This window comes from Pseudopipra pipra, chromosome 6 (genome assembly GCF_036250125.1).
Source record: "Pseudopipra pipra isolate bDixPip1 chromosome 6, bDixPip1.hap1, whole genome shotgun sequence".
NCBI classification, from domain to species: Eukaryota; Metazoa; Chordata; class Aves; order Passeriformes; family Pipridae; genus Pseudopipra; species Pseudopipra pipra.
Genome location: NC_087554.1, coordinates 13,138,608 through 13,155,422, shown reverse-complemented (window position 1 = coordinate 13,155,422; position 16,815 = coordinate 13,138,608). Strand labels below are relative to the sequence as shown.

The window sequence follows — 16,815 nt, the reverse complement described above, 5'->3', positions numbered from 1 at the left end:
ATCTGTAGTGTCTTTGATGGCTGAATACCAAGTAACTTGAATTTGATGCCACTTACAGATATTGCACTAACACTGTATTTTCCACCTGCTTTAAGCATGCTTAGAATGGCAATGTAATTAAAATGGAAAGATAAGTACATTAGAAACCATATTTTCCCTTATTAAATGCTAATTCCAAACAAGATTTGCTCCTGGGGTAGAAGTTTAGGGTTTATTTAAGAGCTGATAATTTTGGGTAATATTACTCAGAACGGCACTTTTTAAAAACGGAAACAATTCCGTCCACTTGTTCACAGTCAGTTGAAGGGATTGACAACCCTCTAGAGTCTCTGCAATTCCTTCTACCATGTCTTCTGCCTTAAAATAAAAATAATAGAAAAAAAATTTAAAAAAAAATTAGTTTTTACATCTCTGCTTCTCTCTTGTTTCAACAACAACCTGCTTCTTCTGAAAGCAGCAATGAGCAACTCAGTTTCCTGGTGAAGGGTTTCTATCGCTTCACATAATGGAAAAGGATGTAAAGGTCCTTAATTTTTTTCATATTCACCCTTGCTTCCATAGTGCTTTGGCACTCTGTCCTTTACAGGGATATGTATAGGTGAGTGTATTGAATTTCTGTACAGACATTCTGATGAGAAAAGAGACAGAAGATATAACAGGAATAGATCTTGAGACAGGAAAGTAGCTATTTCTTCCTAAGGAAAAAGAAAACAACAATCTAAACAAAAAAGTTCCATCCGATATTTCTACAACCAGGACAATGTTAAAACCAGCACTAAGGTTACTATAATATTTTACATGAAAGGTTTGTGTTTTGGTGTACAATGTTAGCCTGAGAAAAACCCTTTGTCTGACAGAAAAAACTTATAACTTCATTAAAGTGAAAAGAAGGACTAACAGTTTTTAGACTAGATGGACACTACAGATGCCATTCAATTACACAAAGCAGTCTCAGCTGTCTCTCAGTAGAGAATGGCTGTAAATGGAAAAAATAATCTGCCTGACCATTTAGACTTTGAAGCCAGCAGGGGTCTAGGAATGCTGCCTGGCTTCTTATTGAATATGAATCACTAAATTACATGTATTCATCCCAATAACTGTGCTTAGTGTTTTATCTTGGAGAATATTATGTTACGTGCTGTGGTAGGGAACAAAAGAGACACACTGCCACCTGTGCCCAGAGGATCTGCAGTGACAGGGAAACGTGTTGGTGTTGCTGAGGTAGCCAGGTGACCCCAGCATATGACCTCCCACTTCGTGTAAAGAAAAATGGGGAAAAATACCTGAAACATGGTAGAGAATGCTTACAGGCTCCAAAACTGGTAGTTTGGTCTAACCCAACCAGATCCTTGCACGAAGATAGTGTGGTGGTTCATCATGCAGGTATAAGACACCCAGTTACGGCCAAACTCAGATACTTCAGGGAAAAATGAAAAAAAAAAAAAGCACTAGACTACCTCTGGGCAACGAATTTGAAAGCCAAGCCTGAACATCCCTTCTTTGCCCATTTAGGCACTGGAACTTTTCCCTATAAACTGGCTTATATCTCCTACAAGATCTACTTTGTACACTGACTTACCAGGGCTGAAGGGTTCCCAGAGGAGTAAAATCATAGCCACGACCGAGCACGGTATAGAAGTGTCGTCACTGGAAGGCCTTACTGACTGTTTCTACATCGGGCTGACCAAGCTTCTCTTTTGCTATTACACCTGCAGCAGAGACAGACAGAGATATTGTGAGAGCCTTAACCTCTACTTTGCACAGCAAGGTAGAGTCGTCTTCCTCACTGGATGTATTCAAGAACCACCTGAACGCAATCCTGTACAATGTGCTCTAGGACAACTCTGCTTGAGCAGGGAGGTTGGACCAGATGAGCCACTGTGGTCCCTTCCTTTACTCATTCTGGGATTCATCTGAATTGATGAAGCAGATTTTAGGGTCAGGCTGTAAAGCGTGAAACAAATCTAAACAGACATCTGACTCAGCTACTAAAGTGAAACAGCAGCAGCTTTAAGAAGGAAGTTGGCAGCACTACTTACAAGTCCATGGAATGCTTCCAGCTACCCTCTTTTCCACTCACTCTAATTATTTATCCCTGATCCCTAAATAGACTCTGTCTCAGGATTGCTTCAAAGAAATGTACATTTCCGTAGCTTCTTTTCTCTTCCTTTCTAATTCACTTTTTTGACCTTACACAAAAATCTACAGAGTATGTTAGGCCATTACATCTGAACTACAGCCTGTATAAAAATATTTAGTCTTAAACCACATATGATGAAATTTGTCTCCATGGTTTTACTCAATGTAACTGTAGCTTCTTTTTATTTTTCTAGCAGAAGCCTTACTAAGTCGTGTCTTTTGATTGTTTGCGGGGTTTTTTTAATATATATAAAAAGCAGCTATTCTTCCTGTTCTGAACTTTTGACTCAAATTCTAGTATTATAGTTAATAATGCCAGAGCAGATCAATGGGCTAGCTGATCTGCAGTGATGTTGGCTTAGAGCCAAATGTTTCCATAAGTGGGTCCAAATGAAAAATCAGTTTCTCAATCCAAGTGTATCTAAAATACCTTTTTTAATTTTGCGTAAATTCACAAATCATACAATATTGAAGTGATTTTTTTTTTAAACATACTGTACAATCAGGTTAGTTGTTTTACATCAAGGCACAGCACACTGTATAATACACATGCCTTGCCAGGCAGCAGTTTAGTATAATCCCCGAGATTTGGCAGTAGGGCCAGGATAAGTAGCATGGATCACATAAGCTGGAAGATAAATAAATAATAGATGCTGTCACATTTTATTTGAAATAGAGTTGCATATAAAAAGAATATACAATAATTTAACTTTAATAACTAGATTCTCTTGTACTATACATAACAGAAGTGTTTTCATTTGTATTAAATAAAACATTTTCAATATTAGGATGAAAAATTAATCTTCTTTTTGGTTGTCTTGGTTTATGGAGAAGAGCTGCTTCCATTAGAAATTAAAGTCGAGTTTTCAGTCTCATTGCAATCTGAAAGAAAGAAAATCAGAGTTACTGATATGTTGATAATGAAATGCTACTGGTAAAATAAGCAAATAATTGCAACCAAATTGTTGTGTTTAGTTAATGTTCTGTGAAGATAGTTATCCAAGCAGGACATCTACAAAAGCTCTTCTGCACAGTCCAAACATGCCTTTGCTCTATTTGTAACATTTTTTCTTTATACTGTTACTTGCCCTGCTTTCTCAGAGGTTACCACTGTAGGTCTGTTACTCGTGCAGCAAAACTAAAACTTGGGTAATGGCACAGGCTACCTGCACCATGGGATTCCGACTATTGCAATGCATTTACCATGTTCACATTATCACACAGCTTTTTATAGCTGAACGCTTCTTCTTCGCCTGCCAAAGGCCTTGGATCCCACGTTGGTTGGTACGAAGTTGTTCTTGCCCACTCCCCCTGACCTGCTCAGGAAGTCTGCCAGGCGGTGGGTCACGCAGGTCGCCGTGTTGCACGCCCGCTTCTGTGCTGTTACACTGCTTTTCAGAAGGAAAAGGAAGAGTTAGTTCCCACAGCACACACCCTGCATGCAAGAGAACATCAGTAAAGGATGCTATGACTAGGAAAGATTCTTCCATAGCAGAAAAAGCAGGCTTGCTGCGCAGCGAGCATTTGTCACCTTCTGTGTGTACAGCTTACAAGTGCTAAAAGATGCATCTTTACAGTTTTCTAAATGTCAGGCTTACTTTACAAAAGGTGGCCAAGCCCTGCTTTTCCTGGACAGTTGGACTGGAGACTAAGCCAGCCCACATTTTCAGCAACACCTGAGCTATTGCCTGCCTCCAGCTAGGCATGACCACTGAGAGGTGCCAAGGAGGTCCAGATCTAGAGCATTTAACCAGTTTCTGCTTCATCCAAAAGTTCAGATCTGCATTTTGGTTGTGGTGCTGCTGCAGGGCAGAAGCAGGCACTGATCTTTCACTTCTCACTTCAACACCTATGCTCCATAACACCCAGAAAGCACATGGAATTCCAGCATCATTGATGACTGCAGGAGGTCTGTCAGTGACTCTGATAGGGCTGTACATGCACAGCAGCTGACCAGCTGCTTTCAGAGGCTGAACCACATAAAAATACTGCTTCCAGGTACTTAATGGGAATGAGGGAAACCTCTTTTTCCTGCAATTAGACCTTTGTCTGCTACAGCACTTCACCATGGGAATAGGTCACAGACCTCAACAGTATTAGTTCTGTGCTAAGAGTTCGGTCTGCAGCTAACAGTTTTGCTAGATGGGAACTTCAAGGTATACTCATTCATACAGTCCTTGCTTGAAGAATTTTCTACTAAAGCATTGACTTTTTCTTGCAGTAGGAGGGATTTTTGCCAGATAACCATCACAAGACAGTTTATTAATGTTAACAATGAAGAATGTTTGCAACACCAATGCCAATTTTTTGAATTACAAGATAGATAGATGCAGTAATGAAACAGAACTAATTCAATCCTTAATTCAAGATAATATAATGTAGGTGAATTAATATAAATATTTTAAAGGTACACAAGTTTTAAATATACTAGTGCAAAGACCTATTGTAAAATAAGAAAAAAGGAAAAGAACACAAAATTCTTACCTGGACGTGTTCAGTACCCAGTTTTAAACAGGATTACATTTCTAGTTTGTTTGAATGAATATGCATGAGCCTTCCCTGAATTCTTTGCTTCTCAGGTTCTTTACCAAGAGGATTGCATGCATGTCTGATTACAGCACTACATATCAATGTATATGTATAACTTTGACTTCTAAGTTCTCTTTCAGTTTTTCTAGAAATTACTATCATTGCCTCTCTTGAACATTAAGACAAGTTACAAAATTTTTCTAGCCTTATCTATAAATCTCACATTCTAAAACAAGTTATTAAACCAAGCAGATCTAATCCTTATAGAAAAATAGGTTTATTGAACAAGTGCATGGGCAAGCACAAAAGAAAGAATCTACTTTTATATTTAGCAGCCAGAAATGAAGAGCCTTGTTTAAAATTTTTTTAATCAGTGTCTAAGAAAATCATTTGAAATGTCAAGGCAGTGCTGATCATTTTTATTTATTTTTTTCCCTAGCTTGGTATGCATGTTATATTCTCTGTCTTCCTAACATTAGGTCCATCTCAAACATTCTCTGTCGAAAACAGAATCAAAAGAACATAGCAAAGTTAGCAATCAAAGTTAGATCCACATGCATCAAGTTAAAAAAAGGGAGAGGGGGAGAAATAAGCATGTCTAGTTGTTTCCTAGGGGTTCCCCATAGTTTGTATAGCGTTCATGTTCCAGGTCACTCAGCACATTTCGTTTCTTGCCAGGAGTTCCAGCCCCGACGTCAGTGCGAGGGTAAGTTTGCAATTTGTGCAATTCTTGAGACAGTTTGCCCAGCACACAAGTACTCAGACTGGCACAGCGTTTGGAAATGGGTCTATCCAGGCTGCAGGGGGGAAAAAAATAAAGACATGCCAAAGGAAGAGTAACCTCAAACATGCACATTCATGCCATTCTTCCCTAGAAAAAAAAATCTACAGTTAGTTAACTTAAAAATTAATTCAAAATAAATCCAAACCCTCTGCATCACATCCCATGCAAGGCAAGTTCATACAAAAGCAGTCAGAAGGAAAATACTATTTTTCAATGAATCCAACTTTGTTGACAAGCAAGTTCATTAGCCTTTTTGGATGCTCATAGTCAGAGGTCAGGAAGCTTAACTTCCCACATCTTCCAGCATGCTGTTCAGTCTCTCATACATCACCATGCATTGCAATGCAAATCCTGTTAGGATAATGCAAATGCTCTTGCATGCCTTTGGTCTAAGGGAGAGTGATGCTGCGTGCATTAGGAGGAACACATCCCCTCTGCCAGGGACTTTCCATGCCTTACAACAGCATGCACCTTCATGACAGAGAATCCAAGAGTGACTGAATCACCCCTAACTCTCCACTAGAAGACATACCTTTTGATGCCATATTTTTACACAACCTACTCATTCAAGATCAAATCGCCCTCCACTTTCAGATGTAAAAGACAGATAGAAGCAGGTTAACTAGATGGAAGACATCGTCCAACACCGGTATTAGCATGTCTCTGCAGTATCATCCTTTACCAGTTAGCTGACCACAGTTAGCCATAACCCCGAGAAAACAAAAAAATCTTGAACCTGCAAAGCATCTGCTAGGATGGTTTTTGCTAAATTTCAAACATGTAACATTGCCCCATTGCCTTTCTCCTGCCCAGGACTGCAGTCCTTACCTGTTCCCCTCAGAGGCTTGCTCCAGCTCTTCTGCTGTCATCTGTATGAACTCTTTCACCAGCGCATTTAATAACCTCCGAGCTTCGTAATCACTGAGCGTCACTCGATCCGTTATGGACTCCAAGCCAGGTCTGAGCAGAGGCAAGCACAACAGGGTGAATAAAACCCAGGCTGCTGCAGAAAGGTACACGCAGGAGAGAGGGGTCTGACATGCGTTGTGCTGCATGTCATTGACAATGTCGTTCACCGATGTGAATATGCAAGCCACCCTCATGCGCAGCGTTAGGCATTTTACAGATGTAATCAAAAAGCCACAATGCCAAACACAGCATAAAAAGCAGCCACATCTCTCCTTCACTACAGTATCTTTCCCTCCTAGACCTCTAAAGAATATTGTTTTCATACCATTCAGACATAGCACTCAGTAACAGGACCAGCTTCTTACCTGACTGGGGCTGCCTGGAAGCTGTCCATCTGGCACACAACCAAGGCATAAACAGCAAGGAAAGATGAAATCTTCAGCATAACCATGATTTCCTCTCTACAACAAAGAGGTACATCAAGTAATGGCTGTTTTCCAACCCTCTCAAACCTGCAAGTTCCACTAAAGAGGTCACTGATTCTTAGCCACAAGTAGCACAAATACTGACAGCTTATATTTTTTTTATGTTACCTTTCCTTTTATTTTGATTATTGTTATTGTGCTTTGGTTTTCTCAAAATTTTAAGATAGCTTAGCACTATTACAGGGCAGAAAAACGTGGCTTTTCAGACCTGCAGTTTTGTACAGCTGTTTGCATTCAGCTTAATGCACTTCCCCCCAAACTGATGGAAAAGACATTCCTCTAGCTACTGCACACAATGTCATAGACAGTGTGTCCAACATGAACAGATAGCTATAGGATACAAGCCACAAGGGGAAAAAAATGTTTAGCGTTTAACATTTTTAAGAATGAAGTGCCCCTGTTAGCACTTTACCTGAAGATACTTGCTTCTTGGCAATCAGCACACTAATACTCCAGATTACACTATAAGAACTAAGTAGTTTAATTTTAATAAATGTTTCTACTCTGAAACCAGAAAAAAAGATAAGTTAAAAATCAGTCATAAGAACAAAATCTGTAAAAAAAAAATTCTGTAATTGAAGACAGCTGCTTTGAGATGCACATCTCTTTCTCACAGCATCGGTTCCCTGGACTTAAAGGAGCACATCCTAGCTAGAACATCATCTTCATTTCTGCCAGCTCCCAATACTCGACGGGGCTCACGGGAACGACGAGACACCTTCCAAAGGACGCCCCGCTTCCCGACGGCTCTGTGACCAGCAGCCGCACCGCTTTGCAGGGAGTGCCGGTCCCGGCCGTACACTCCACGCCGTGTGGGCGCGGTAAAAGGAAGTGAGAGACCGCGGAATAGCTGCCTCCCACCTGCCTTGGCACAAGTACATGGACGGAGGCATCACGGCCCCGCACCCCGGGAGAGAAACAGGGCTGCCGCGACCCGCCCCGCGCAGGGAGCCGGACCGGGAGCCGGCGCGGAGCTTACCGGCGGTGCGGCGGGCAGGAGGAGAAGGAGGAAGAGGAGGGTGCTGCCGGTGCGGGTGTCGCCGCTGCTCCGCGCTGTCACGCACCGCCGCCGGCTCCCTTTTATACCTGCCGCCGCCGCCGCCTGCGTGGGCGTTCGCGCGCGCCCGCCAGCCAATCACCGCCGCGGCCGCGAGACGGGCCCCGCTCCGCCATTGGGCGCCAGGGCCCGGCTCGGCGGTGACGTCATGACCCGCTCCCCGCGCGTCCCATTCACAAAAATCGGGCGCGGGGCGGGCGAGGCGCCGGCGGGCACTGCGGAGGGAGGGAGGGAGCGAGGGAGCGAGGGAGGGAGGGAGGGAGGGAGCGAGGGAGCGCCGGGGGGACCGTTCCTGCCGCTCCCCCGCGGGAGCGCTCACGCGTGGCGACCTCTGCAGCAGCGGGACCGCATTGCAGAGCGGGGCCGCTCCCTCCCCGGGAATTCCCGCCCCCCCCGCCCCGGGCAGCCGCCGCGGCTCCAGCGGGGAGCCCGGGTGCCCCGACAGCAGCGACGTAAGGGCGGGCGGGGGCCCCGCGCTGGCGGGGACAGGCGAGATGTGCCCTGGGGTACGCGGTGCTCGCGGCCGCCGCCTCCCCAGCGCTGATCCCCGCACGAAGCGTGCACCCCAGGGAACCCTCGGTGCCCCGGCAGAAGAGGGAGCGCTGGCGGCCGATGCCCGCCGCTCCTCACCGGAGCGACGGACGCTTGGCACCTGCGAGCAGCTCCGCGGCGGCAGCGAGCGGCGCTCCGTGCCGTGCCCTGCCGGGCGCACACACCGCCCCCCACCCCGGGACGGGTCCGCCTAGTAACTCCGCAGTCCTAAAGGAAACCATCATCATTGTCGTCACCATCTCCATCACACAACTTTAGGGACAGGTGCAGCGCCTTTCCGTGCACGGAAGAGGCACCTGGCAAGGGGGGATCGCCCCCGCGCTGCGCGGCGCTGAACCCCGCCGGCGGGGATTACCGGGCAGCTGCGCGCTGCCCATGCATCACCCGCCGAGCACCCTCTGTCACGGCGGGCGGCACCGCACCTGCCTGCGCAGGATGTTTGCCCGGGTGCTGTGTTTGCCCAGGCGCAGCAAGTACCGGCCCGGCGGGGGCGGCCACGGGGAGACGCGGCTCGACGCGGCACGGGGGTGGGAGAACACCGCTGGGAGGGGGAGAAGCGGGTCGGGAGGGATGTTCGGCAGCGCCTGGGCGCGGATACTGCTCCCACCGTCCCCCGAGAGCGCCTTTCCTGCCCGCCCGAAGTTGCTGGGCGTTTGCAGAGGACGATGGCACCGGCAGTCACCGGCAGCGGGCGATGGGTCGGGCGGGGGGCGCACAGGGACCGCGGCCGGAGGAGGCGGGCGGGGGGCGCGGCCAGTCCCCGGGACCCCCGGCGCGGCGCGGCCACGCCCGTCCCCGCCCCTGCCCTCAGTCCCCTGCATTGCCTTGGTGCTTCCTGGCTCCCGGCGGCTGCGGACACCGCCGGCGGCTTCGGTGGGTGACGCCTGTGCCGCTGTCGCCCGCAGTGACACGGTGGCGAGCGAAGCCCCGCGCACTGAGCGCGGCCGCGCCGGGGGCGGGTGCCCAGCGCGGCTGGATCGCTCGTTTCACTGTCAAAATGGACGGGGAGCTTTCCTGGGGACATCCCGGCGGCTCCTCGTTTATGTTCTTGCAGAAGCCGAAGACACGGGTCACTCCTGGCAGCTGGAGCCGGGTGTTTCGCCGGAAAAATCTGGGGAGAGCCGCGGGGCGGGTGATGTTTTATTGATGCGATTTTAGCTGGGAAGTTTAGAAAGAAACACTGACACACAGAAAACCACAGGCGGGTCGCTGTCCGTGAGGTGAGGGTTTATTCTTTACCTCGCTGTCAGCCTTTGGGGTGCCAGCCCCCCTTGGCCGCCCCTGCTCCCTCCCCTCCCAGCGCGGGGGTGGCCACCGGCGGGCGCTGCGACGCTTCCACGCCCTCGTTTTGCAGAACGACGATTGCAAAGCCCTTTAGTTTTTTGAGGTCTTGATTCTGTTTTTTTTCCAGACAACAGCCCAAACCACTTTTCTTGGTTTTTTGGTTTAGGGTTTTTTGTTGTTTTTTTTTTCCTAACACGTCTTCGTAGCTGCAGCCCTCACAGAGGGATGATCTCTAGAAGGCTTCCTCCTCCCCTCGGCACAGCCAAATTTGAAAGTTCGTTTTAAAGGGCAGCTCCCTCGCACGTATGCTCATCTCGGAAATCCCCAGGGAGAAGGAGTTTAAGTATTTGATTTTAAATCTCTTCCGATTTCAGGACTCCCGTTCTGATTTGAAAGTATTTTTTTCTGAAGTTGCATTTACGAGCATTAAGCAGCACCTAAAGAAACGGCTCGGCATCTCTTTTGCTGTTTTAATGTGATTTATACAGTTACACCAGCAGAAATAAAGTGTAGGAATTTAAATGATTGGGCTTCCAGCCTGACAGTTATTCTCTCTCTCTCTCCACAATTCCACTGTTCCTTTTCTCTTCCCATGTTAACAGTTAATCGTTCACATTTCCTTTGCAGAATTATGTACTCCTTCTCCAAATAGAATATTCCCGTTTTAAAGTTAAAAAAAAAAAAAATCCAGACCATTCTGTTGTAATAGCATATTTCAGTTTACTCCTTCAGGGAGGAAAAAGCTAAATTTTTTTTATGGTTGATTCCAGTCAGTTCAAGTCCTTCTCTTGCCAGTGCAACTCCGTCCCAGGCTGGAGCCTGTAGGATGCAGTGATTACAGGATTTCAGGTGCCAACATTTCCACTTTAAGCTTTCACAGGAAGAAACGTAAATTTAAACCAACAGGTACGAATGCCAATAGATCTGCTTTTGTGCACGTATAGATGATATAGCACTTGGATGTTGGCAAGCACTTTGGCTGCTCCTTGCCAGCGCTAATGGAGGGACTCCCAGCTGGAATGCTTATCCTATTTTTCCCCCACAGCTATATGTCATCTGGTCTCCCCAGATAGATTTGCTTTTTGCAAATCTCTCTTCTCTTGTATGTAAGATGGAGAAGAAAGGGAGTTGACGAGTTTGTGTATCTGAAGCTGTAAAAAAGATACAGGATTTTTACAGAATAATGGTCTGCTGTTGCTTGATAAATCCAAAACTAGAGGTTAAGTATTCATGGAAAAACTAGCAGAGAGGGGTATTTTGCAGTATTGCACTAGGAAAGTAAGGCATTTACTGAGACAATCTGTTCCGAAGAACTTGTTCTGCTTTCTTCAGTGCCTGATAATATATCAGGTAAAATAATCAATGGGTATAAGTTAAAACAGATGAAATGAAGAGCTACAGAATTACTAGATTTTTTTTATTATTTTAAGAAATCAGATTATCTAATGCAACCCACAGCTCCAAGTAAAAGGAATTTCTTTTTCAAATAAATTTGTTTAAATTTGTAGAGAATAAGAAAAACCTGGGTTATTTTAAAGTGACTTTCTCTACACTAGATGCAACTTCTTACAATATTATACTCTTTGATATAATTCAACCAATGCATTTGAAAGTGTGGCCATTTCATCTACTGTAAATATTGCCATTATGTCAACAAGCCACAGACACTGCAGTGAAGTTCTTAAATGTTACCAGCTGACATGCTGTTAAAAAAAAATAACACATTTATCTATTCTGTTGCAATTTTTGTTCAATAATAAAATACAATTCTTCAAGAAAGACAAGACTGTGAGCTGCAGAGATAAAATGTCCATTCCCAATAATGGTTCATAGCAGAGAAAAGCAGACTTTACAGAAAGGAGAGGGTAGACTGGTGATGCCACAATCTACAGACCCAGTAAGTTCTTCACAAGGGAGATGAGCACGATTCAGGTTTCTGCTCTAAGTTTGTCCTTCATATCACCTAATTAAGCTTTTGTAGATAGGGATAATTCATGATAAAGCCATCTTTAAAAATCACATGGTCTTTCTTTACAAAGAGAAGCCAGGGAGTTATTTATCTGAGTTTCTGGTGGATGCCTGGTCTTTCTAATTCAGGATTCTGTCTCCATGAACCGTCAGCAAACATTGATTACCACCTAAGAAGACTCTATAAGCCCCATGGGGCAAAGTGAGCCCTGCTGAGCTACCATTCTAACACTTCATTGCAACCTGTTCTGCAGAAAATTAAATAAGCTAAGCCAGAGTTAACAACGTTATGCTGCTGTAAAAGCAAGCTGTATATTAGAAGGAATATCTTTTTTAAGGCTCATGAGGTAATCCTTACACTCTTCTTGTTGCTGATAAGATCTAGATCTGCTAGTGTACTCCAATTGGGACAGCATGCCATACCTCAAAAATCTTGGGCAATTTGGAGAAAGTCCAGAAAAATGCCAGTAAAAATTATCAGAAATCCCATAACATGATTTAGGGAAACAAACTCAAAGATTGGGGAAACAGTTAACAGAAGGAAAGACTACAGAGAAATGTAATAACAAAAATATAAATACTTGCCATGAAGCAATAACAATCTACAATCTGGTACTGTATTTTATATATATATATATATAGTCTTAAAAGGCAACAAAGAAGATACCACACATTAAAAGTACTTTCTACAACTGAGAATAATGGCATGCAAGAATAGGCTGCATTGTAGTTATGGCATGTCTTTCAGTGGAGGGTTTTATGGCATGTTACTCTAACATCTGTCAGGAATGACACATACAGGTGAGATGCTCTGGGGAAGGAACATAATCGGCAACATGTGCTCTCTTCATATCTTTCACCTCCAAATTCTGTGATACTGTAATTTTAATAACTAGAGACTGGCTTAAATTCTGAAACATAACACTACTGATCATCCAAACTTTTGTATGCAATTGCTTTTGCAAAGCTTGCATCCCTAACTGTTTAAATTCTTTGCTCAATCCTGCTCTCATAGTCTCTGAAAAGCCATATTCAGATTTAGCATAAGCTCACATCAAGCTTATCCACACGAATAATATTTTACCTATCCATCTTGTAGTTTGGTTTGAATTGGCCCCAAAATGAAATATTCTTTTTTATAAAAGTACTTTCCTGAGAACTAGAACACTGATATAAAACCCAACACTAAAGTGTTTCCATTTTAATGGACATTAAATCTGAATTTGGGCTGCTTCAGTGCGTACTTTTGAGAACGTGGAACTGCTGTTGAGCTAATTACTGAAAAATCTATTAATCACTCTGGAAGAAAACTTTCCTCCAAAATGCCTTAGAAAAGCTTCTAGACTGATTTATGAAAGACATTTTAAACAGAAGATCACCGTGGCATTGGTTTAATCTCATTGAAATATTCCTACCTTGCAAAATAAAGTTCTGTAGGTTTTGCAGCAATTTCCCTCTATATATTCAAAATCCAGTGTGAAAAAAATTTTTTAAAACCAACTGGGCTACACTGTCCTATGCTGAAGTTTGCTTGGCAAGGCAGAAGGGGCAGACCACAAGGAAGCTGGCTATGACTGCATCATCTTCTGTCCTGCATTGCCACAGCTCAGTTTTGGAGCAGGTTCACAGAGGCTCCAACCCTCTCTCATGACACCTGGCAAGATGCTCCCACCCTCTGACAACTGGCAAAACTCATCCATGCTCTGGCCAGACCCAGTTCTGTTCCAGGCTGCACTTCCAGTGGGCTGACAAGGAGAACCCCTAGCAGCTCACCAAACAGAGCCAGGGTCAGACTTGCAGCATTACCAGGGTAGTATCAAGGAACTACAGAGGAAAAGCTCACTCCAAAAATATTTCAAAATCAGCACCTATTTCCACTTCAGTTTTACGCACTCTGCAGGGAAAATAAGAGTTGAACAAACAGCCTCAAAACAGAAACCTAACCTTGTTAAGCAATAGTAGAGTTATAAAACTTTTATTTGATTGCTTGCACAACTACTATACTATCTTATATATCATCAGAGCACGTCAGCAAAAGTATGGTGAGAAACTGTGTCTTAAGTCCTCAAGTTAATCCCTGCTTATTCTTTACAGGATATAAGAAGAGTGGAAGATCTTGTGTCATCATTTCATTCTTTGTCTTGCAGTACTGAGGTCTGATGAAGCCATTGTGTGTGTATGTATGTAAACATATTTTCCTCAGTCCCTTCCAGAACCACGCAGTTGTCCTGGCATTGTTAGGTACTACAGCTACACATCCTGATATTTCCAGTAGAGCCCTCCATATGAGCAGGACTGAGTGCACTTGTTTCTCAGCTGGCTGTTTAATTGACTCTTTAAAAAAGGAACCTGTGCAAGGCCTGTGCCTTCAGCTAAATTTGGGACTTAAAAAGATTTCTCTCAGTGCTGGTAAATAGTACGTGAAGGCAAATGTTATTACAACATAATATTTGCTACTCTACTTAAAGCAGAGTTTCTGGGAACCAATAGTTACATGAGACTATCAGGCTTAGCTCAGGAGGTAATTGTAACATATAAGGTGATCATTCAGCATGATGACATGGGTTAAAAAGAGCTTTGTGAGTGTAATAGATAACATCTGCACGTGACTCTAAACTCGTCAGTGGGCTTACGAAATTAATTTCTTCTATGAGAAGCACGCCTGTTTTACATGCATTTGTACAGATCTCTTTCTTTTCCCTGCCCCTCCACCCTCAAAAGAAAGGAGTAAAACCTTTACTGTTATGGCTATAGAGAAGTTGTTTTCCTGCATAATATTTTATAAAGATTGTCATGATTTCACTGCATAAGAGACATTACTATAGGAATGGAAACACTTTTACCTGATAAAGGTTTACCTTGTTTTCTAGAATGCAGCAACAATGTCAACATCGAAGAATAAAAAAATCTGAAGACTGTTTCAAACTGTAGCTAAACATAAGTTTGTGAGGTATTTAATGGAACTTGGAAACCACTTAATTTTTCTCCCAAGTGTAATAATCATCAGGATCTTCGTATTGTACTGAAAGAACAGCCACACCTGTCAGTATGTTTCTTCAAAAGTCAAAGCTATATATGTGTAGTCAAGGAATAAGAAGCCAAATAATTGTTTTCTACTTTTCTTGAGAGGACAGGAACACAATCATTTCCTGTTACTTAATTGTCTCCAACTTCTACTTACGGAATTTCCAATGCAAAGTAATTGTAAAACTTGATGACTACAATGTTTTAGAATTTAATAAAGATACATGCTTTAATGGGTTTCTTTACTCAGCCATCATTTTTATAATTGAAATAAAAAAACCTTTATTCATCCTATGAGTTTGCTCATTTGATCATCCATGATTAAGATGAGTAAAACGTTCCCAAAGAAGCAATTCAGCACAAGCTGCCCACACACTTCTGAAGGAATGAATGAATGAAAGAAAAAAAAAAAAGATCAATCAGAAACTGGCAAGGAATCCTGCCCTTGGACAGCCATTGGAGTCTTGCATCCCTAAAACTGCATTCTTAAGTGATTTCATCTGTCCACAAGGGTTTATTTATCACTTACTTTTGACAACTTTCAGTCATATTTGTCCATGCTGATCCTTTTACCTCCATTTAATCATGCATCCTTTAGAGGTTCTCAGATCTTTAGTCTGGGTTGATTCACCACCTTTTAGCATTTGGCTTGACCAAAATAGATTTTATTGTTCTACAGTCACGCTCTTCACTTTCCCTTCCTCTGTTACAGTGGATAACATCACCATTTCTTCTCTGTCATAGAGACTCAAAACCATGGTAAAGCCAGTTTTGACTGTTCTCTCCTCTGCTTAATTGTCAAATATTGTTGCCTTTTTTTCCCCACACAAGTCTATTCTTTCCTTTTTAGTCAAATATTTCAACTTTCCTTCTGTATCTTTTTCCCCCCTCTTCTTGGGTCTTTTTTCCTGGTTTCCCCTTCAAAATGCTTGCTGCCAAAACTGTCAATCACCTTTCCTTTCTTTTCTTCTACGGATGCAGTGGTAATCATGATCATCTAAAACATTGGGTATTACTCACTGAAATAACAGAACATTGAAGATAGGCAGTAAAAATCAACCAAAGCAATAGTACCTCTTTCTGTGTTTTCTCAGATACTTTAAGAACTATTCAAGTGTCATCTTATCGAGGGAGGATGAGGGGACAAAAGTACCAAGCTCTTTTTATCAAAGACGGAAGTTTAGGTACATAATGGTTTACATCCTCCTAACTGAGACTGCAATAACAACCATATGCACATACACCACACCATTCACCATATAAACTGCACAATGTACGTGGCATATTAATGTTTCTACGCTCACTATAATCAACTGCAATTTCATCTTGCAACTTAATTCTGTATAATTGTCCGTACGTTGTGAATTAGTCTTTCTCACCTGAAAATCAGTTTCTTTCTCTATTGACCCATGGAAACCGGCACAGACCCTGGTGCAGCCAATCAGTCCAACCAGCCTTCAGGGTGTGATGATACACAGGCATCAAATCCAGCTGAGAAAAACCAGGACAGCATCATTGCACTTGCCTTCATTAAAAGTTACTGTAACATGGGACATCTGTCCATCCTTTTCAACCTGCCCAACCTGGGCTAATGTGAGCAAATACATGCTCTGAATCCTCTTCTCTTTCTACACTCCATAGCTGTGATGTATCCAGCAAGCACCCAGATGGCCACTTTGATTGCCATGAAGCCTGACAGATCCCTTGCAGATGGTTTTCCAGCCAAAGAGCTACACTTTGTCACTTTCTAGCTTCCATCCCTGTTCCCCTGTTGTACATACAACTCTTACCTCCTCTCTGTACTCCCAAAGCAACATCCTTTGCTGCGTTTGAGTTGTTGGCCACCTGCCTTCTGTGCAACATTTGCTTTTGTTCCATGTGCTCTCAGGTCAGTACCACCATGTTTGAAGCAGAATGTCCTATCACAGAAACTTACTGAGAGTTAGGCATTTGATGGTTAGGTCGTAAAGTATGTAACCAGAGCCAGGTTCCATAACTGATAAATTCTTTGTCAGTTTAGATCTTATGAACGTTCTTAAGAATCTATGTAGAGATATTAAGCTGAATTCAACAAAAAAGACATC

At 43.4% G+C, this 16,815-nt stretch overlaps 1 protein-coding gene across 3 annotated transcripts; it reads right to left on the bottom strand.

Moving 5' to 3' along the window:
* Positions 1–2,555: 2,555 nt before the first annotated feature.
* Positions 2,556–7,948, bottom strand: CALCB (calcitonin related polypeptide beta). Of its 3 annotated transcripts, none has more exons than XM_064657421.1 (5): positions 7,826–7,948; positions 6,727–6,822; positions 6,281–6,412; positions 3,343–3,530; positions 2,556–3,021 (listed from the first exon to the last, which is right to left on the bottom strand). In XM_064657421.1, exons 2-4 carry the CDS (start codon positions 6,810–6,812, stop codon positions 3,368–3,370), a joined length of 381 nt encoding a protein of 126 aa, XP_064513491.1. In that variant the 5' UTR covers positions 6,813–6,822; positions 7,826–7,948; the 3' UTR covers positions 2,556–3,021; positions 3,343–3,367. The 3 variants fall into 3 exon arrangements, with proteins under 3 accessions (XP_064513491.1, XP_064513492.1, XP_064513490.1); XM_064657422.1 differs by having other exon boundaries at positions 3,343–3,527; XM_064657420.1 differs by lacking the exons at positions 2,556–3,021; positions 3,343–3,530 and adding an exon at positions 4,924–5,465.
* Positions 7,949–16,815: the final 8,867 nt, after the last annotated feature.